Source organism: Limulus polyphemus, unplaced genomic scaffold, assembly GCF_000517525.1.
Source record: "Limulus polyphemus unplaced genomic scaffold, Limulus_polyphemus-2.1.2 Scaffold1552, whole genome shotgun sequence".
In the NCBI taxonomy this organism is placed as follows: domain Eukaryota; kingdom Metazoa; phylum Arthropoda; class Merostomata; order Xiphosura; family Limulidae; genus Limulus; species Limulus polyphemus.
This window is the reverse complement of record NW_013667162.1, coordinates 189,535-210,651: the sequence shown is the minus strand read 5'-3', so window position 1 is coordinate 210,651 and position 21,117 is coordinate 189,535. Positions and strand designations below refer to the sequence as shown.

The following is a 21,117-nucleotide window of genomic DNA, read 5'->3' as shown; positions in this document are numbered from 1 at the left end:
GTTTATAGTCAAATGCAACAATGATTCTACAGTTTATAGTCAAATACAACAATGATTCTACAGTTTATAGTAAAATGCAACAATGATTCTGTAGTTTATGGTCAAATGCAACAATGATTCTACAGTTTATAGTAAAATGCAACAATGATTCTGTATTTTATAGTCAAATGCAACAATGATTCTACAGTTTATAGTGAAATGCAACTATGATCAAACACGTTTTTTTTATCAATTACATTTTAATGAGTACAAAAATGACTGAATGAGTGTTTTACTACAACAATTATTATGGTATGAACGCCTTTTAGAAACTGGCGAAGCATGATTATAATTATTTATATTTGTCATAAGACATAATGTTAGACCTATTATAGTTTTTAACACTACATTATCAATCTAATCCGTTAGGGATTTTTAAGAATTAGAACAATGTATAATAATAGTTTTTCAACCACACTATATTGGTCATATCCATAGCCGACATATACAATGGACTAGATTAAGAATGTCGTGTTAAAATATATACTAGGCCTAAGGTAACGTTTTACTACAAGTTACTTGACCTGTTTTAATCTTAATAGGCTGCTGGCTGAAAGATATTATGTGGCTTGAAATATGATTTCGCTCCACTCATCTGTATGTTACTTTCTCAACTACTTTGTATGGGCCCCCCCAGTGGCACAGCGGTATGTCTGCGGACTTACAACGCTAGAATCCGGGTTTCGATACCCGTGGTGGGCAGAGGCACAGATAGCCCATTGTGTAGCTTTGGTGCTTAATTACAAACAAATAAACAAATAAAATAAATAAATTTGTATGGCTAACGATACGGTCTATCTTATATAAAGAGTTTCCAGTGCTTTCGTTATGGAGGTACAAGGTTGACACAGAAGTTTTTCTTTATATTCCTGTTATATATACCTCTAGCATCTCCTTACTGAGAGACTTACAAGTCAAAGGTCATAAAAATATTGATAAATAACAAAATAATTGAGATTCTTAGAAAGGTTCATTTACTACTTCAATAATTATTGTAATTGGAATTGAACAACTTTTAAGATTTATCTCAGCGTAACATACGAATTTTACTTTTATACAAACTCTTGTATTTTTTTCTTTCTCTTTGGGCTATCTGTGCTCTGTCCACCAAGGGTATCGAAACCCGGATTCTAGCGTTGTAAGTCCGCAGACATACCGATGTGCCACCGCATGGCCAGGTGGTTAGGGTGCTCGGCTCGCAATCTGCGGGTCACGGGTTCGAATCCCCGTCACACCAAACATGCTCACCCTTTCAGCCGTGGGGGCGTTATAATGTGACGCTTAATCCCACTATTTGTTGGTAAATGAGTAGCCCCAAGAGTTGGCGGTGGGTGGTCATGACTAGCTGCCTCTCCTCTAGTCTTACACTGCTAAATTAGGGACGGCTAGCGCAGATAGTCCTCGTGTAGCTTTGCACGAAATTCAAAAACAAACCAAACTCTTCAACAAACAATACCTAGGATTTTTGAGAAGTTTTTATTCATCCTAAGCATACATGGATAATACGTTTACTGTAAATGTTCTAAATGCTTATGGATACTTATGCCTCAAAACAGGTTTCTTCAATATTTTTCATTCATTTTACGCTGTACTAATAATATCTTGACTGTAGCTAGTAAGCATTACAAATAAATGAATCTTGAACATCAGAAATTGTGTCGGTTTGCACGATAGGGATAGATATTTTTGCGTTTTGAAACTTGTGTCCCAACTTTTATTGAATAAATATTAGTGTTACATAACTGACATCTAGTCATCGTAGCGTGCATATACGTGATATCTGGAATGTAGCTGATCAGTATGTCAAAACACAAGAACACTACTTAAGCCATTTCACAACATAACAATAAGATTTTGTTTTTGAAACTAACGTTTAGGCCTATCGATTAGTTGATGGATTGAGGTAAAACATTTTCTGGAACACAATATGCGTACAAAAGGTTTCCCAAAGCTTAGCATCCCATTTTGTTTTTCAGCATTGAAAGAAAACGTACATATAACATACACAATCATGGCGTATTCCAGTAATGTGACCCTCCCCCTGGTTTTAGCAAAGAAGGTGACGTTTGTAGTTGCTTAATTCATATTTCGTCTATTACTAGTGAAGAACACCAGAAATGAAAACACCAAAAGACTGTAGTCACTCAAAGATAAGAGTTGTTGAAATAGCTGTGTAATAAATAATCTCGACTTTTAAGGGCATGATCAATCCTCTTGATCGTCTTTATTAACTAGCTTGTCTGAGTTCAGGTGTGGTTGGTTGCTTGTGAAGGTGTAAGAAAGTGGGAAAGACCATGGAGCTAAAGACATTCACTGATCAGATGACAGCCAAGCAAACAACTACTACAACTGACACGGGCATGACTCTCAATAATGACAGAACATTATTTGCAAGAGTTCTCAGATTCCCAGGGACCGACTTCATAACCACTTTCTGTTTGTTGTAGTTTTCATGCTATAACTTTTAATACCGTATGCGTACCTTCACGAAATTGTGCAGATTATCAGTAAACATTACAAGGCTTTCGTAAGCAAAATATCAGATATCTTTTATTAAGTTTTAAGATTTATTAACTAATGTATTTCTCATTCATTTTTTTCTTTGCAAATGTTGACAATCCAACATACAAAGTAATTTTGATTTTAAGATTAAAAATACTTTTATGCATAAAAAAAATTTAAATTTCATATGCGAAATCCTTATAACCTCCAGATAGTTATCAAACGTTGTTTTTAGAAAAAAATTTATATTTTATCTGTTATTTTCACTATTGTATATTGGTCGATTTGACCGACCTTGTGACCACCGTTTGTAACTACAAATTATAAAACGAAAACACAAATTTTTAATCTAAATAGGTTAAAACTTAAATTTCATAACATTATACATCTACATATATTATTCTTTATTTTATTGCCTTTTAAGCCGCGCCTGACTCAAATACAAGAGTTACAATTACGTGGCGCACGTCACATAAGGGACGCTTAAAATTGCAAGTTGTACTGTCGTGACGTAATTAAAACGTGCGCATGCTATGAATCATGAGAAGAATTATGCACTCTGTACGCTAGAACATGGCATGACATATGAATTTCGAAAACAAGAAATAAAAATATTTGTTACTTTTAATTTTGGTTTTATTTACTCTTGAAACAGAACACTTTCGGGGACCCTGCGATAGTACATCTAGTATTTTTACTACGTGATAACTCAAACAGTTGAAAATAGGTGAGTTTTCCTTATTTCATAAACCAGCATACATATTCACATTCAGGTCGCTTTCTGTTCATAAATGTACTAGCTACAACTGAGACATTAACCACATGTACTAAGATTGTTATATATTTGGTAGAAATCAGTCTTAAAACGTGTACTTAATAGAAGCTGAAATAACAATAAATTCTTCATTTTTATTTTCTAAACTTGCATATATATATATATATATATATATGTTGATGGTTAAGACTCGCTCAATTTAAAAACGTAAAAGCTGCAGCCTAAATATTATTTGTACTTACTAAACTCTCTAAATATTATGTAATGGCTAGCTTTGAGGCACGTGCGTTTAAGGGATATTAAGATACAAGACTACCAAATCAGTAAAAGTTATCTTGCTATGTTAGGAAACGATATCATTACTCAAACTTCACTCATTTCTAGCTACTATTATTTCTATAAGTTAATAAGATCAAAATCTTTGTATAAACTTGTTTTGAATTATGCTTGTTGAAAAGATGATGAAATACAAGAGTTTCAAAATAATAAAAATTGTACCATTATATTATGATAAACCGTAAAAGTTGTAGGTCTCTACTTACGAGAAGTATTTGATAAAAAAACAAAACAATTATCGCTAAATAAAAACGCTATGTAGGGCTGGCTATTGAACTCGAAAAAAGGCAACCAAACGAGATAGGGATGGCAATGGACATATCCCTTGATCTGCTAATGATCATGTAGCAGACTAAGCTGTCTCAACTTTACATTACTAGATTCCCAACTTTGTAAATCGAAGGCTTGGTGTGTTTGAATAGAACCTCAGCTTTCATCATTATACTTTTCCTTTAGTTAACTTTAGAATACTAGTTTTTATGACTATTTTACATTAGAGTAACATTTTACGATTGGAAGTACTGGTTCTATTTCTTTCGTCAGCGAGGAAGCCAGTAAGTTAGGATTTTGTTATCAATGTAAAGTCGAAACAGCTTAGTGTGCTATGTGATTATGAGCCGGATCAAGTGACATGTTCACTTCCATCCCTATCTTGTTTGGTTCTTTTTATCAAGTTCAGTAATCAGCCCTAGATAGCTTTCTTATTTAGCGATATGTTTTTTCCCTAATACTTGTTTGTTTACTTTTTATAAGATGTTGTAAGTGGGTTACTAGGTTATAGAGTGTATTATAAAGCTTTATAAATTTTGTACAGTATTATAGTAATATAATAGGTAGTCAAAGATCGTGAAGACTGCTTTGTTCTATGACATGATGATAAAATTATAGTTACTACTAGAACTAGGTAGGCTCTAGGCCTGTTGAAGAAAGATGATGATGAACAAAATAAGAAATCTAGGTTTTGGCTATTTGCCAGTTTTCGACTTTGGGTCGCTCTGGATAGCTGATAAGAGGCATATACACCGGAGATAGAGTGACTATGTCAGGTAGCTCTTCACATCTAGTTTATAGGGACTAGTAAATAAAATAAAATACAGATGGCATTTCTATTGTTTTAATACGGGCTTCCGTGCCATCCATACATAGAGAGTACTACCCTACTCTCCGATAACTAAAATATTCAACACATCTTAATAATAACCATAACATTTTAGTTTATTTCAATGTCACTGTGGTCCCTATGTCTCTTGGTTAAATATATCTAAAATATAGGGCACTGAATATTGTGGAAAATGCCAATTTTTTTTCCACTCTCTGCTACCATTCAGCCTCTGTACAAAAATGGTGCAGGATTTTAGGTGGGAAACTTGTTACTTAAGTTAGATCAGGTAATAAACCATAAAAAAACATCTGAGAAAAAGTAAGCCTTGATGAATGTAAAGAAATTAAAAGACACAGGCTTTAACCAATTGATTATAACAAGATCTCATGTTGATTCCCACTAAACTTTTCATTCGAAACCTGAACAAATACTGTTTCGTGAAATTAATAGCATTAATATTAATACGATATTTGTTGTACATAACTGTTAGGGTTAACACTGTGCTGAAGAAGCTTCGATTTTTAGTGTTAGCTCCCCAGTGACATGTCTGCGGACTTCTAATGCTAAAAAACGGGTTTTGAAACCAGTAGTGGGCACGGCACAGATAGCCCATTGTGCAGCCTTGTGCTTAACCGTAAACAAACAAATTTAATGTTAAACTAGTTAAAAGTTCATATGCTGATATAAGAAACGAAAGCTTACCAAGTATTTTGGAGATGTTGGAATTGTGCATGTCTGGACAAGCCTTAAGAATTTTTCTTCTTTCATCTTTGGCCCACACCATGAATGCGTTCATAGGACGTTTGATATGTGGCCTTCCTTCACCGTCCTTCTTACTCTGACGAATGATTTTTGCTCCAAGCAATTTACCTAAAGAAAGGGATGTAAAGATCCGGTGTAAGAATCTTGGGTGTAATTAGTGAAATATTTTCCATCTTATACTTCTTAATTCTATATATTTCTGTTACACGTGTTCCTAATGAGTGTATTATAACGATACTTTTCTTCACATTCCAAAAAAAAGCAATCTTCTATTTCAAACATTTTGTTTTAGGTGGGCAATGCAACACGAGCTCCATCTAGTGGTCAACTCTGAAACACTATAGTGTCGGGCTAATTATATACTATAATAAATGAATATAATTGTGGCAGATGTTTATTACATCATTTTACGTGTAGAAGTGGTATTATAATCTATGTATTAATGCATGTGCTACGGCAATAACGAAACTTACTTATCCACCAAATTTTTCATGGATCCGCTTAGTTTTATTACAAGGTATCGAAAATATATATATATATAGGTCAGACAAAAAAAAATTAAACAAAATTATAATCAATATCGCAGTTAACGTCAGTAACTTCTACCAGGTGGATCTTACAGAGAAAATGAGTGATTTAGTTTCAGTCTTTTTGGTAGATTCTTTACACTGAGTTTTTTAACACGCTAAAATATAAATTAACCCAATAACGTGCCACGTGTAGGCTTAACCGTCGGTGAATAATATAAAAACAAACCGATGATTTATCTTCGTATAAAATAAAGATTACTTTTAAATAAAAGGTATACTTTCTTTAGAAATAAACCATGTTTATCCAAATGCTTTACTTTCCGTTCCTAGACTTATCTTTTATTAGTCAGTAAGTGTACGTGTGCCTGGTGTTATTAATCCGTCAATAAGATGAGATTTTGTTTGCAAACCTGTCGCAAATTAAAACTTTTTTTTTTAAGGTGGCTCAGCGTTAAGCTTGGAAAATTATAGTTATAAAACCCGGGGCTCGATCCATAAGGTGGGAACAGAGCAGAAATCCCATTGTATAGCTCTGTCTTAAAACAAATAATCCCATTGTATAGCTCTGTCTTAAACAAATAAACTTGCGGGACGCGGTCCATTTGTGATAAATGAGTTTTCCTTGGAGATTTTTATTCAGTTCACTTGGATCAAAATATCCAGAATTTCTTTATACTAATATGTAACAGCACCCTTACCTTTCTTGTCTTCTTCATCGGTGTCTAAGTAACAGCACCCTTACCTTTCTTGTCTTCTTCATTGGTGTCTAAGTAACAGCACCATTACCTTTCTTGTCTTCTTCATTGGTGTCTAAGTAACAGCACTCTTACCTTTCTTGTCTTCTTCAGTGGTGTCTAAGTAACAGCACCCTTACCTTTCTTGTCTTCTTCATCGGTGTCTAAGTAACAGCACCCTTACCTTTCTTGTCTTCTTCATGGTGTCTAAGTAACAGCACCCTTACCTTTCTTGTCTTCTTCATCGGTGTCTAAGTAACAGCACCCTTACCTTTCTTGTCTTCTTCAGTGGTGTCTAAGTAACAGCACCCTTACCTTTCTTGTCTTCTTCAGTGATGTCTCTTCTGGTATTACTAGATGTCGAGGAAAACGTGTCACTATTCTGTGGTGCCAGATACATGTGAAGTGGAAAGTGCTTTCCATCAGCTCCCAGTGGAAAGCCAGTAGGGGAGACTTGTCCCATGCCAAGTGACGAGGCGGCTAACGAGGTAGGTATCCCATCCTTTCCCATCACTCCCCCACCAAGCAGACTACCTTTTGGAACAGAAGGGTTAGTTAGAACCTCTTTTCTCTGGTAATTTTCACATGAACATAAATACTGGTGCTTAGAAATTCGATCGTAATCTTAAAACTTACTGGAAAACAAGATTACACATTTTGTATGCTTTAAAGTATTCACACTGATGAAACAATCACTAGCAAGTGACTTAAAGCATTAATACAAAGACTATAATTCCACCAAGGTTCGAACCATTATTTAGCGCTGATTAAATTGGTTTGGTTTGAATTTCGCGCAAAGCTACACGAGGGCTATCTGCGCTAGACATCCCCAAATTAGCAGTGATAGACTATAGGGAGGGAAGGCAGCTAGTCAACACCACCAGTTTTTAGGCTACTCTTCTACCAGCGAATAGTGGAATTGACCGTTATATTATAACGCCTACACAGCTGAAAGGGCGAGCGTGTTCGGTGTGACGTGGATTCGCATAGATGGCGAGTACTACTTGTTTGTTGGCCTTCTTTTAGTCAGTAGTTCTAAATAAGGAATGGTCATGTCTGAATGTTATGTGTCACATGGTACACGTAAGGTGTTGTTCATTTCGAAAATATCAAAGGCCTTTGGTTCAAAATTAATAATACGAAAATAACTGTATTTTGTCTTTTGTGATTTATATAATTTAATGATATACATATTTTTACAACATATACAAAACTCAGCGCTCTTAATTCTTCCTTTGACGATATGAGAAACTCCCAGCTTGTAAATAATAAAATCAAGGCCACCATGTGGCAGCACTGATTTGATGGTAGTCCGAGAGGTTGTGAATTTCTCAGGTTAATTGATATGTGCTCACTTCACTGCTATTATTTCAGATAAATAAGAAATATTTCTAATTCAATGAGATTCTCGTTGAGAAAACAATCAGAACAAACGTATAAGAACAAAATACGATGTAGGAAGGTTTCATGTAGAATGCTCTGACTGTTTTCCATTTTTGTGACAAAATTAGGGCACCGTCAGGCGTAAAGACCTTGAGGATATCGTGGGGATCCTCCCCTAGAATATTTATTTTTAAATGAGCCACTCAGAGATAATCTGCCTATATTGTTAAAATTGAATTTTTCCGTGACAAATTACACAACTAAATTTTAAGACAGATAGAATTCGACATATAGAGATATTTGGAATAGCCAAAATTTGATTTCATAGTCATAACGTCATTTGCAAAACATAACAAAAAACAAACGAACTACCTAATAAAACGTAAAAAAGGAACACAATCTACATAAAATTATTCTACTTCAACAAATACATTCTTACCAGGATGACCAACAATGCCACCTAGTGGCATATGTGCCGCATTTCTCAAGTGTGGAGGAAGCATATAATGACTTGTTCCCTGCATAAAAGACGAGGCTGCAGCCTAGAAAACAAAACAACAGAAGCAATATATTATGCACTCGTTAATTTTTGTTGTAAATATTTAAAAACACTACTCAAAAAAAATTAAAGCAGACAGTTATTGATACTTACATAAGCAATTCCAACAACAAAAAAGAGAAACTATCAAGTATTTCTTACTATGCATTACATACAGAAAACTTTAACATTTCATTGCAAACTTGAGCGTTTAATAATATTCTGGCCCCCTGGTGGATCAGCAGCAAGTCTGAAGCTTATACTGCTAAAAGCTAAATGCATTTCCGTGGGATCCCCGAAAGTGTTCCGTTTCAAGAGTAAATAAAACCAAAATTAAGAGTAACAAATATTTTTATTTCTTGCTTTTGAAGTTCATACGTCATGCCGTGTTGTAGCCTACAGAGTGTATAATTCTTCTCGTGATTCATGGCACGCGCACGTTTTACTGATATCACGACAGTACAAATTGCAATGTTAAACGTCCCTTATATGACGCCATTTTAGTGTCTACTGACTGACAGACAGACAGCACACTACTGTATAGTGGTGCGAGGTTATTCACGCAGAGTTGAACGCATTCAGAAAAATCGTTTTGCTTTAACCCTCAAAAATTTTCTGGAAAATGTTAAATAAACAAAATCTGCGTATTTCGTTTTCTAAAATTCTCATTCAAACAAAAACCTAAGAAATTTGAGATTATGTCGAGTGCTGAAATATCATTTTCTTCCTTTAATTTTGTTAATAACAGTAGACTGTGATATTTCTAATCTGATATTAGGGATAACACTCTTACCGAATATACTTCAGGTGATACTGCTCCTAGCAAACTTGCCATACTGGTGTTGGTTGGTATTGGAGAACTGAATGATGGAGATGAGGAGCATTTGCTAGTCTGGTTTGGAGACCGTCGTTTGGAAAGGCTTGGAGATTGTCCTCTTTCCTTCTCTTCTTGCTTAATGTTAAGGTGAGGAGTTGGGCTGGAGCTGGCACTGGAGAATAGATTTAAAAAAATTGGTTATATTTTCTGGATAAAAGTAAAAATTGGCGGTCACAAATCTGTATTTTAGATGTTCATCAGAAGGATGAGGAGCAGGTGAGTTCAGATATGCAATTATGGTGGTAATTGATAATTAACGAAATGAGATAATTTACAATTCACAAAGAAACATAGTTTAAACTAGAACAAAAATGTTTAACTAAGTATGAAAAAGAAAGTATGATAAGACAAACCATAAAAAGAAAAAATCTACCTGCTTGGATTACTGCCACAAGATTTAGGTTTACTAAGGTTTAGCGGACCATCATTTTCTGGGATTGAGTCTGAGGATTTTGTTGCGGGTTGAACCGAGTTGTTGGTGGAGGAGCTACACATTGGAACGACAGGTGGCGCACCAGACACCCAAGGCTGAAGTGGAGATAGGAATGACTGTGGAAAAAAAAAATAAAAAAAATCTGGTTAGAATTTGGTATGTTTGTTTCTGATATTCACGCAAAGCATCCATGATATTGAACTGGCAGACTGACATCACCCACCGCCAACTTTGGAGCTGTTCACACCTAATAGTATATGATGTGACCGTCACTCTTATACCCACGGCCTCATAGTGTGGTTCGTGATTTTGAAGCAACAGGACGCGAACCGCGAGTCCTCGGATTCAATGTGCCTCACGTTAATTCACATAGAATAACAAATGTTGAGTGTTACGCCAAGCCGATGTTGTAGGCTATGCTTTTTAAAGCTTCTCTTCTCAATTATCAAATTTTCGTCTTATATATTTGGTTAGTATGATGCTGAAAATTAATTTACCTGGAAACCTAACATAGATGTACAGAATGAAGCTTCCCAAACATCGAATTCAAACAAAGAAACCGAAAAAGGAAACCGCAAACGCGTAAGCTGTCTCCTACTGTCAAGACGTACTTTACCTTCGTGAATATTGTGTATCTCAAAGCAAGTCAATTGAATAATGTACATTTACGATGCAAACGGGACGTCAGTGTTCTTAATATTTCATAAAACTACTTTCGATTGTCCCCCCCCCCGTCCACTTGAAGAAGATGAAAGATTGAAGTGTCTTCGAGTGCCTGGCTCTGGTTTAATTTTACGCGGGTTTGTGGCACTATCACTGGATGTAGTGCAATTATCAGAGTAGCGTATCTAATCTGTATTTGGAATATTAGGTGGGAGTTCTCTAAGGTTCCACGGTGGCCTTTCAGAGGTTACTCTGGAACTCAGACGCACGTGATAAGGGAGCTTAATGTTACTGTCTTGCTCATAAAATATATTCCCGCCTCTTTTTTTAACTAGGAAGATATAAGCAAAAGGGAAAGCCATGGATTAACGTGACATAACAGCTAAAAGCAGATGTTAGATTCATCTACAAATGTACATTGTTAAACAAAACCAAAACTTTCTTGCGTGTAATCTAATCGTCTATAATTCACATGGTGTTCTACGTATCTTTATTTTTATGCCAATTTCTTATAGTATTGCGAAGTTTTAGCAAATTGGTTACGTTATGGTATTTTTTATTACTTCTTATAAATTTCTATTTAGCATTGTTACATTATTACTCATCTCCAGAATCATGTAAATTACCCATGAAAACAAGGACATTAGGCCTAGTTTGTCATGTTAAAAATGCTACCTTAAACCTTCTCCTAATCAATTCTAAAATACAATAACAGCAACCTTTAAAGTCTTCATTACGTGTTTCGTACATGATGACGACTCGATACTATGGGTAAGAAAGTTATAATTATTAAAATGAGAACGTGCCTACTGTAAGAGTTGCTGTTATTGTATTTTAGAATTTGTAATTCAGTTCAGAAGGTTCCTAACTAAACATTAACGTTTCCCCATTAATAACAATAAGAATAAAACAGGCAACATTTAATCATCAATAAGCTGCATGAATTGATATTTCATATTATTTTCTAAATATTTGCTTACTTTTATATGTTTTCCCTTCCAGATTTAGCTGACAAGAACACAGGCCTGTTGACTTTAATCATACAGTTTAAATACATATAATTCAAAAAATTACAGCAGTGATTCTTTAACTTAATATAAATTTTAAGTTTTGCTAGAGGGAGCCACTGTTGTTAAAAAAGTCCACATTTGTATGATTGGAGGGATATACTTTCACTGGTTAACTAAACACCGCAGTTTATCATTAAGCTTTCCTAGGTAAAGTTTAATTATTGTTTTTTGTTAAAATAAGTAGTGGAAATCATGAAATTCATCTCACGTTTCAATCCAATTAGCTACTTATTAGGCCTAATCAGAGTCTAGGACTGATTCGTTTATTGACGTTTTTAATTTGATTAATAGACAAATATTTTTAAGCATATACTGTTTTGCATAAATCTATACTTTATATATATCCTGCTCTTATGATGATCTGTGATTGTTCAGTCAATTAAAGCATCATCACCAACTATAATATAACTTTTTAAACGTAGAGCTTACCCCTCTGATAAATATCTGAATAATTCTGAGTAGTTATGGCCAGAAGATCCTAAGAGTAAAAATATGATCGAAAGTTTGCTTAGTTGTAAATTGTTGTAATCTTTTTCGTCGTTCAGTGGCTTCATTTTTCTTTCACATCTTGGTATCGTTTGTGCAAGAGGGTTTCAATCCAGGTTTAATATTCAGAATTTTATATTCTTTTTGGCGGGTATTTGTAAAGTGAAACTATCGTGGTGTATGTCATTTATCACAAGTAGTTATAGAAAATGACTATAGAGGGCTCAATTGTGTTCCTCTAATTTTGAGGGCTTTATTTAACGAAAATCGACTTGATACATCGTGAAATAATTACGAATGTTACTTAAACAATTCGTGTGTATTTCACTTCTGTAATTTTTTTTGTTTGTCAATATACTCTTCGGTAGCTATTCAAGAAAAATAACACTGCATAGTTAAATTTGTGATATTACAGTTTTATGTTAGCCATAGCAGGATATACTACTAGATGTGCTACCGAAGACTTTCTGAAAGTGTTCTGTTTCAAGAATAAATAAAACCAAAATTAAGAGTAAAAATATTTTTATTTCTTGCTTTTGAAGTTCATATGTCATACCGTGTTGTAGCCTACAGAGTGCATAATTTCTACTCGTGATTTATGGCATGTGCACGTTTTACTGACGTCACGACAGTAGAAATTGCAACGTTAAATGTCCCTTATGTGACGTCATTTTAGTGTCTACCGACTTACAGACAACACACTACTGTTTAGTGGTGTGAATGGTTAAAACAGGTCACCCCTTCAGCCCTCTTTCGGGGGAAACTATATACATGCTTTGTTAAATGCTTCGCGACTTTCATCCTATTGTACAAAGTATACTAAAATCAATATCCACATGTTTGTACAGCTAAGAAGCTTGTGGTCACTTTTGCAGTGAAGTTTTGTTAGTAAGGTTACTTGGTAGGAGGATTTAATTTTATAAATTCTTTTTTTCTATTGTAAACCATGACGAGTAAAAAGAACCAAGTCAAATACGACTATTAACACCATAGATGTAAACATTTACATTAAGCAGGATTTAAATATAAAACAAAAATACATGTCTCTATGAACAACAATGGCATAATACGATTTTTTTTTCAGCTTGTTTGTCTAAGCAGAAAGTTAAACAATGGATTATCTGTGCTGTGTTCCCGAATTTTGATTTATAAGCTCAGCTGCTTACTGCTCAGCTACTGAAAGACCTTTATACTGCATACATATAAGTGAGAATAGGGTAATTTTACTATTGATATGTTTTACTCTCCTTTTTTATATATTGTTTTTGATTAAATTTTTCTGTTTTTTTGTGTGTGTGTGTGCAAAACGACATAATGGATTATATGTCCACTGCAGGGAATCGAACTCCGATTTTTAGCGTTGCACCTCCGGAAACTTACTTCTGACTCTCCGGGAGACTTGTAATTAAATGACTTGCAGTCTATAAAGCGATGTTCTTAAGCAAGTCATGATATCCGTGTGTTGAATACACAAGACTGTTTAGTTTAAGTTATTATTTAGTGATTTAATATTTAATGATTATATAGTTTTTATAACAAGAGTGTGTAAAAGTTAATCATTTTAAAAGCGATAGTTATGATAAGTTTCGTTATGTAACTCTGTACGAGTAGAGTCGTACGTTGTGTGTGTAGTTTAATTGTTATAGTCGGCTTTTGGAATATTGTTGACGTCATCTTACTCGAAGCTTCTAAGTTTTTCCCGTTATGTTTAATATTGTTGTTACTAGTGTGCGATATATATTTCTAGATTTCACTTTCGCGTGTTATAAATACGTGCAGATACAGAGAGGAAAACTTAGGTTAGTGAAAGCAAAATTAAGGTAGACTGCGTGATTGTCTGTTTAGGCGATACAGGCGATTTCTAAAGTGAATTTCACAGCTAGTGTTGTAATAACAATGGCTAGAGGAGAATAATTTGTCTTGTCAAAGGGTTTTCTAAAGTAATTGAACCCGCCTTTGTGGACTTTGATGAAAAAGAAATAATTATTTAAAGCTCTGGATACAACTGTGATAACCGATTGTGTAACGAATTTATATATATACATTGACTGACAGTTGTTTGCTCATCATTGAATTTTATCGCCAATAAGTCACAGACACCTACTGTAAAGAATCCGGCCTCATAAAACTGACATTTGGCGAGCTAGCCAGCATTATACAGAGATAAACGGCGGTAGAAATAGACGTGAACGACAGCGGAAGTAGGCCTATATACGCAGAATTGTAATGGTGGCGAAAAAAGTGTAGAGATTACAATCATGCTATGCAACCATGTCGTCTGACTAGGGCTAAAAGATGGTGATCTACGAGTGTTTTGTTAAATAACAACAAGACCTAAAGAGAAAAGGAGAGTCAACAGAGAGGAGAGGATAGGAATACAAATAGAGAGAGAGAAGAAAATGAGAGACAAAAGAGAGACTAGAAGTAGAGAGAGTGAATAAGAGAACAAATTGAGAAAGAAGAAAAGGAGAGAGACTGGAAATAGAGAGAATAAGAGCACAAATTGAGATTGCCAAGCTCATCCAACAGAAAGAGGAAGGACCCAAGAAAGACAATGGGGTCAGGACCAGTCGACCCAAGCTGCCCAAATTTGAAGAAAACAAAGACGACATAGATGCTTTCTTGGATAGATATGAACCATTTGCCCAAAGTCAGAACTGGAACAAAAGTGATTGATCAGTCTGTCTCAGCCCCTTCTCAAATGAAAATGCCTACAAGTGTATGGAGGCATGACGTCAGAAGATGCCATAGATTATGACAAGTTAAAAGTGGCCTCCCTGAAATGCTGTGAACTTACCGAGGAAAGTTTCTGCCTTACACTGGAGAAACTGTATTTCAGTTTGTGACACGTCTACAGTGATACTTCACAAGGTGGACTGACATATGGCCAGGTGTATGAAAATAGTTTTGAGAGACTGGGAGATCCACTAACATGTGACCAGTTCATGATCAGGTGCTCCACTGACATGTCACTGTTCCAAAAGGAGAGAGCACTAAAAGACGTGGATGAGATGATCAAACTGGCAGAACAGTATATGGAAGCCCATGGTTTGTTTGTTTGTTTTGAATTTCGCGCAAAGCTACACGAGGGCTATCTGCGCTAGCCGTCCCTAATTTAACAGTGTAAGACTAGAGGGAAGGCAGCTAGTCATCACCACCCACCGCCAACTCTTGGGCTACTCTTTTACAAACGAATAGTGGGATTGACCATCACATTATAACGCCCCCACGGCTGAAAGGGCGAGCATGTTTGGTGTGACGGGGATTCGAACCCGCGACCCTCGGATTGCGAGTCGAGCGCCCTAATCACCTGGCCATGCCGGGCCAAAGCCGATAAAGGGAGTATAACTGGAAAGTACAAGAATAACTGGTTGAAACCAGGGGTGGCTGACCAGAAACAAGATACCACCAAAGGTGACAAAAACTTAATGGACAAAAGGAAGAAGAGATGTCAATGAGTGCAAGTCTATCAACAAGCAGCATCTGAAATTTCAACATAAAATCACCATGGATACTGCTGCCAGAAGAAACAGAATGGAGACAATCTGTCAAATTCACCACAAGAAGGAAGTGCTATAACCATGATTAAACTGTGCATGACTGATGGTCAACTCAAGTTAGGAAATGGATCAACAATGCCAGTAATGATCGGAGCATGTGACAGACATCGAGAAGTGCCAACAAATCACATGCCAATAGGTGAAAGTTATGTCAAGAACAAGAAAGTGAAAGTCCTATGAGACACTGGGTGCAGTAGTGCAGCAGTGAGAACCTGTCTAGTATCTGATGACCAGATGAAGGGCAAGGTACGTCTGTGTGTGCTGATTGATGCGACAGTGAGAAAGTTACCCATAGCAAGAATAAAAGTGGACACTCCATACAACTTGAGATCATGAGTATGAAGGCACCAATCTACGATTTTGTGATAGGAAACACAGCAGGTAGTAGCAGTTTGAAAGAGCCACACAGAAAGGATACTGATGGGGCATGTGCAGTCACCATTAGAGCTTAAGAAAAGAAAAACATGCAAGACATTAAGCTCCTGCAAGTCTCGAAAGGTGAATGTAGGCCTATGGGAACTGAAGGAAGTGCAGAAGAAAGACCCTTGACTGCACAAACTTTGGGACAGCGCCCGAGAAAAAGTGGAGCACAAGACAAAGGGGAAAGAGACGTACAAACTAGAGAGCCAGAAAGGAGTGCTGTACTGGATCTATCAAAGCAGTTCTATTGGGGAAACTAAACACATCAAAGGCTGTAAGATGCAGTTATATGACAAGAAGACCAAGGATCGACATTTCAAGATTAGACAGAAGGTGTTAGTTCTGCTACCCACAGACAACAAACTCACTTTGCAGTGAAAAGGACCTTTTGAAGTACAGGAAGTGGTCAACAGAATGGACTATAAGTGAAAGTGGACGAAAAGACCAAGATATACCATGCCAATCTGTTGAAGAGGTACTTTGAGAAGGAAGAAGACATAAAGGGTAGAGCTATTGAGGCACAGATGGACATGGCAGGTGTAGCTGTCATAGATGCAGAACCAGACGACAGTTACTTTGTCATAGAAGATGAGGACCTACTAGACCCAAGACCGTTGGGTGGAGATGAGACATACAAAGACGTCAACATCAGTGAAGAACTGACTGACAAGCAGAAGAAAGAGGTACAAGATCTAATATGTCAGTATACGGATATATCAGGAAAGATAAGCCTCAGGTAACACAAGATCAAGGTGAAGCACTACAAAGAGCGAGACCAACAAGGGAACTGCATATGTTGGTACAGAATATATGATGAGACTTTGTGTATGAGCTGAGAACAGTCTTTGTATATGTATTATAAAATATATTGTAAATATTTTTCTTGAAGAGAAGCTTATTGTTGGATATACGAGAATGTTTAGTCTAAGAGTTATTGTTTAGTTCATTTGGTGATTTAATATTTAATCGTTATTTAGTTTTCATAACAAGGGTGTTACAAGTTAATTATTTTTAAAGCGATAGTTATGACAAGTTTTGTTACGTAACTGTACAAGTCGTACATTGTGTATGCAGTTTAATTGCTGTACTAGGCATTTGTAATATTGTTGAAACTTACTCGAAAGTTCTAAGTCTTTCTAGTTATGTTTAGTATTGTTGTTACTAGAGGGCTAGATATTTCTAGATTTTTCTGTTACGTGTTATATATACGTGCAGATACAGAGAGGAGGAAGTTAAGTTAGTGAAAGTGAAGTTATACTGCGTGATGGTCAATTTGGCTGTAACGGGCGATTTCTAAAGAAAAAGTATCACAGCTTGTATTGTAACAACAGAGGTATAGAAGAATAATTTGTCTTGTCAAAGGGTTTTCTAAAGTAATTGAACCCGCCTATGTGAACTTTCACGAAAGGGAGAAAATTATTTAAAGCTCTGGATACAACTGTGGTAACCCATTAGGTAACTTAAGTGAGCTTATCACTGATTGCATTGTGATAACAGAGGAGAGAATAAATAATTTGTCTTGTCAATTCGGGTCTAAAATAATCGAACCAGCCTGTGTGTACTTTTGATGAAAAAGTGAATTATTTAAAGCTCTAGATTCAACTGTGAGAATTTTTTTTTTTCAGATATTTGACTTGTTTTAATATATTATTTTAAAACAAGTGGACTGTGTACTGTTTGTTCATCGTTGAAATTTATCGCCAACAAGCCACAGACGCCTACTATAAAGAATCTGGCCCCGTAAAACTGACACCGTAAAAAAGAAAAACAACAACAACAATAAATGTGTATTATTGATTATTAAAAATTTAAACACCAAGACATTATATTGGAACCTACCGTAAGTGGTCTATCTCCTAAGGGTTCAGGGGCCATATTTGTTGTTTTGTTTGGTGACAATTGCCGCGTGGTGGAGCTGAGTGTTTGTGGCGGCAGAGACATGGGGGAAATTCCAGTTGTCGTGGTGTCCAAATCCCCTATCCCACCGGGATGAGGTACTCCCGCACCACTAGAAAAGCCTCCATCAAAGACAGGAAGAAACATGAGACCTTGAGGTGTAACCCCTGCCGCTATTCCGGGCATTCCAGGTAAGGATTTGGTTGCTGCAGCAGCCATATACTGATCATTGAGTCGAATCTGAAAAGAACAAAAAACGAACGTAAGTGAACTACAATAAGAAAGCAACTCTAAAATGAACAGTAAATGAATGTACAAAACCTTCATAAGGACAAAGGAAGTTCTTCATTGATATAAATTAAACAAATTTAAAAGGTCGAGCACAGCCCAGTAATTAGAGTGTCAAGCTGAATCTTCCGATCCAAGGTTCTAGCAGAGATGTCCCGCTATTCAGTTAGGAATTAATTTGTAGGCGGCTGGTGCTATTGATTGTTTACTCCTACTCTGGTTAGCAGTTTCAAATGAGGAACGACTTTGTCTGAACTTGTGGTCTCTGACCTAGCTGTTTATCCGTTGTTACGTGCCTCTTAGGTTGAAAATATTAACAACAAGTAAAAGATGTATTAAACACAAACAAACAAGAAGTACTGGGATTGTCATCCATCTTCACCACTACAGATGTATGGCAAAATAACAGAAACATAACGTCCAAAAACCGCATCAATTTTCAAAACCTTTCGCAATACTGTACATACACTAATTTTTCTTAGGGTTAGAACGTTCTTTCATGAACGAATATAACCACCGGAACTTGTGCCAGTCGATAAACTATACATATAAAAAAGTAACTTACTAAACTTACACCAGTCTCCACACTTTGGAGCAGTGGATAAACAATAAGGTTGATGGTCAATTCTCACTGTTTGGTGAGACAAGAATAGCAAAGAGTTGGCGGAGAGTGCTTCAGTATGCTTCAAACAGCCCTTTGTACAGCTTTGCGCGAAACTTATGAAACAAACAATCAAATCATTCTAGTTCAATATCCCGGTATTATATCATAACTGATGTGGATTATGAATAATTATTGAAATTATCAAACAGTTAATAAAACCTTTAGCTCAGTTTGTCGGTATCCCGGTATTGTATCATAACTGATGTGGATTATTAATGGCTGGAGACGGCTTAAATGGGTAATGAAGAAAAACTTTAATATAAGCTTAACATGACAGCAAATGTACAACGTTTCGACAAGGTTTTGTCATCATCAGGTACCCATTTAAGCCGTCTCCAGCCATTATTAGTCTCAAAGTGGGTTCCTCGTCATCGAATTTGATGTGGATTATGAATAATTATTGAAATTATCAAACAGTTAATAAAACCCTTAGCTCAGTTTGTCGGTATCCCGGTATTGTATCATAACTGATGTGGATTATGAATAATTATTGAAATTATCAAACAGTTAATAAAACCCTTAGCTCAGTTTGTCGGTATCCCGGTATTGTATTATAACTTGTATACATTATAAAGAATTGTCGATACCGTTCATCAGTTAATAACCCTCTAATCTCACTTTGACGGTACCCCGGTACTCTAACTATAAATAATTATCGACACTCTTCATTAATTAATAAACCTCCTAACTCACGTTGGTTTGTCTGCCGGTAGTGTATTATAACTAGCATAGGCTATAAAGAATTATCAGTACTATACATTAGCTACTAAGCCTCTATAACACAGTTTGGTTTGTCTGCCTGTAGTGTATTATAACTGGTATAGGTTAAAAAGAATCTATATAAATATAATACTATTGTATGTTCATGTAACTACTTCGCAGGGTGTGGATGGAGGTTCATTGGGTCCATGGGGAGATACAAATGTTTAGTTTTGCGGTTTTTATGGGCGTTTTTTACCACTACTTCGCCCCCTGTAGATGGATCTTCACCACATTTGGCATGAAAGTTTGTTGGATCCATGGGGAGATACATAAAAATGTTTAGTTTTGCATTTTGGATTTTTTACCATTACTTCGCCTTCTGTTGATGGATCTTCACCAAATTTATTATGAAGATTCAGTGGGTCCATGGAAAGATACATACAAATTTCCAGTTTTCCATTTTTTACCACTACTTCACCCCCTATTGATGGATCTTCATCATATTTGGCGTGGAGATTTGTTGAGTCCATGCGGAGATACATGCAAAATTGCGATTTCACATTTTGTGTTTAGCAGTTTTTATGAGCGTTTTTGTTTTTTTACAATTACATATAAGGGAAGCAACTTTTCATGTCCTAAGATAATCTTTCAATAATCATGAATTTACCCGTCCAGGGGACTGGTACACCAACTAGTTATAGATACTATACATTAGTTAGTGACTCATAACATAAGTTGGTTGATCTCACGGTAGTGTATTGTAACTTGTATAGCCCATAAAGGATTACCGAAATTATCTATGATTTAGTAAACCTCTTAACTCGTGGTGGGCGTGGCCTAGGTTAGCGTGACTGGACTATCATATTTAGGTTTCGTGTTTCGCGACTTGTTGGCATACAAACGCACTCCGCACATTAGGGCCGTGTGTACGCTTATAAATGCTAATTCATCACCTATCTCATCACACGAGCGTTGGCGGCGGGTGCTATTTACTTGTAGCAACTCTGAAACGAACACACTTACAATGTACAAAAGCTATTCCAAAGAAACAGGCTTTTGCGAAACGTTTACTTCTTAGCAGAAACGCTAAATTCAGAAATGAGATTGATGTAAAACAGGTGTTCGACGTTTCGCAAATGTAGGATAATGCAAAAATCACAATTTTCGAAACGTCGAACACCTTAAAAGTTTTAACTTGTGTCTATTTTAGCATTTCTCCATCGGCGTATCTCCATTTGTTAGAACTCGAAAATATTTGGAAGACTTCACTGAAAACCGACTTCTATAAGTGACAGGTTTAAGAACGCCATCTTTCGGAAATATACTCATCGAGTCTTGTCCTCTGATTTCTATACTG

The 21,117-nt window shown here is 36.0% G+C and overlaps 1 protein-coding gene across 1 annotated transcript in view; it reads right to left on the bottom strand.

Annotated features, from left to right (window-relative positions):
* Nucleotides 1-21,117, bottom strand: part of LOC106464064 (transcription factor Sox-5-like) — a 102,295-nt gene that overhangs the window by 7,865 nt on the left and 73,313 nt on the right. Inside the window, exons 5-10 of the mRNA XM_013924175.2 lie at nucleotides 18,050-18,346; nucleotides 9,952-10,127; nucleotides 9,495-9,690; nucleotides 8,603-8,705; nucleotides 7,096-7,314; nucleotides 5,457-5,624 (exon numbers count right to left, since the gene is read on the bottom strand). Of these exons, the coding sequence (XP_013779629.2) occupies nucleotides 5,457-5,624; nucleotides 7,096-7,314; nucleotides 8,603-8,705; nucleotides 9,495-9,690; nucleotides 9,952-10,127; nucleotides 18,050-18,346 (1,159 nt within the window). The remainder of the gene's footprint in view (nucleotides 1-5,456; nucleotides 5,625-7,095; nucleotides 7,315-8,602; nucleotides 8,706-9,494; nucleotides 9,691-9,951; nucleotides 10,128-18,049; nucleotides 18,347-21,117) is intronic.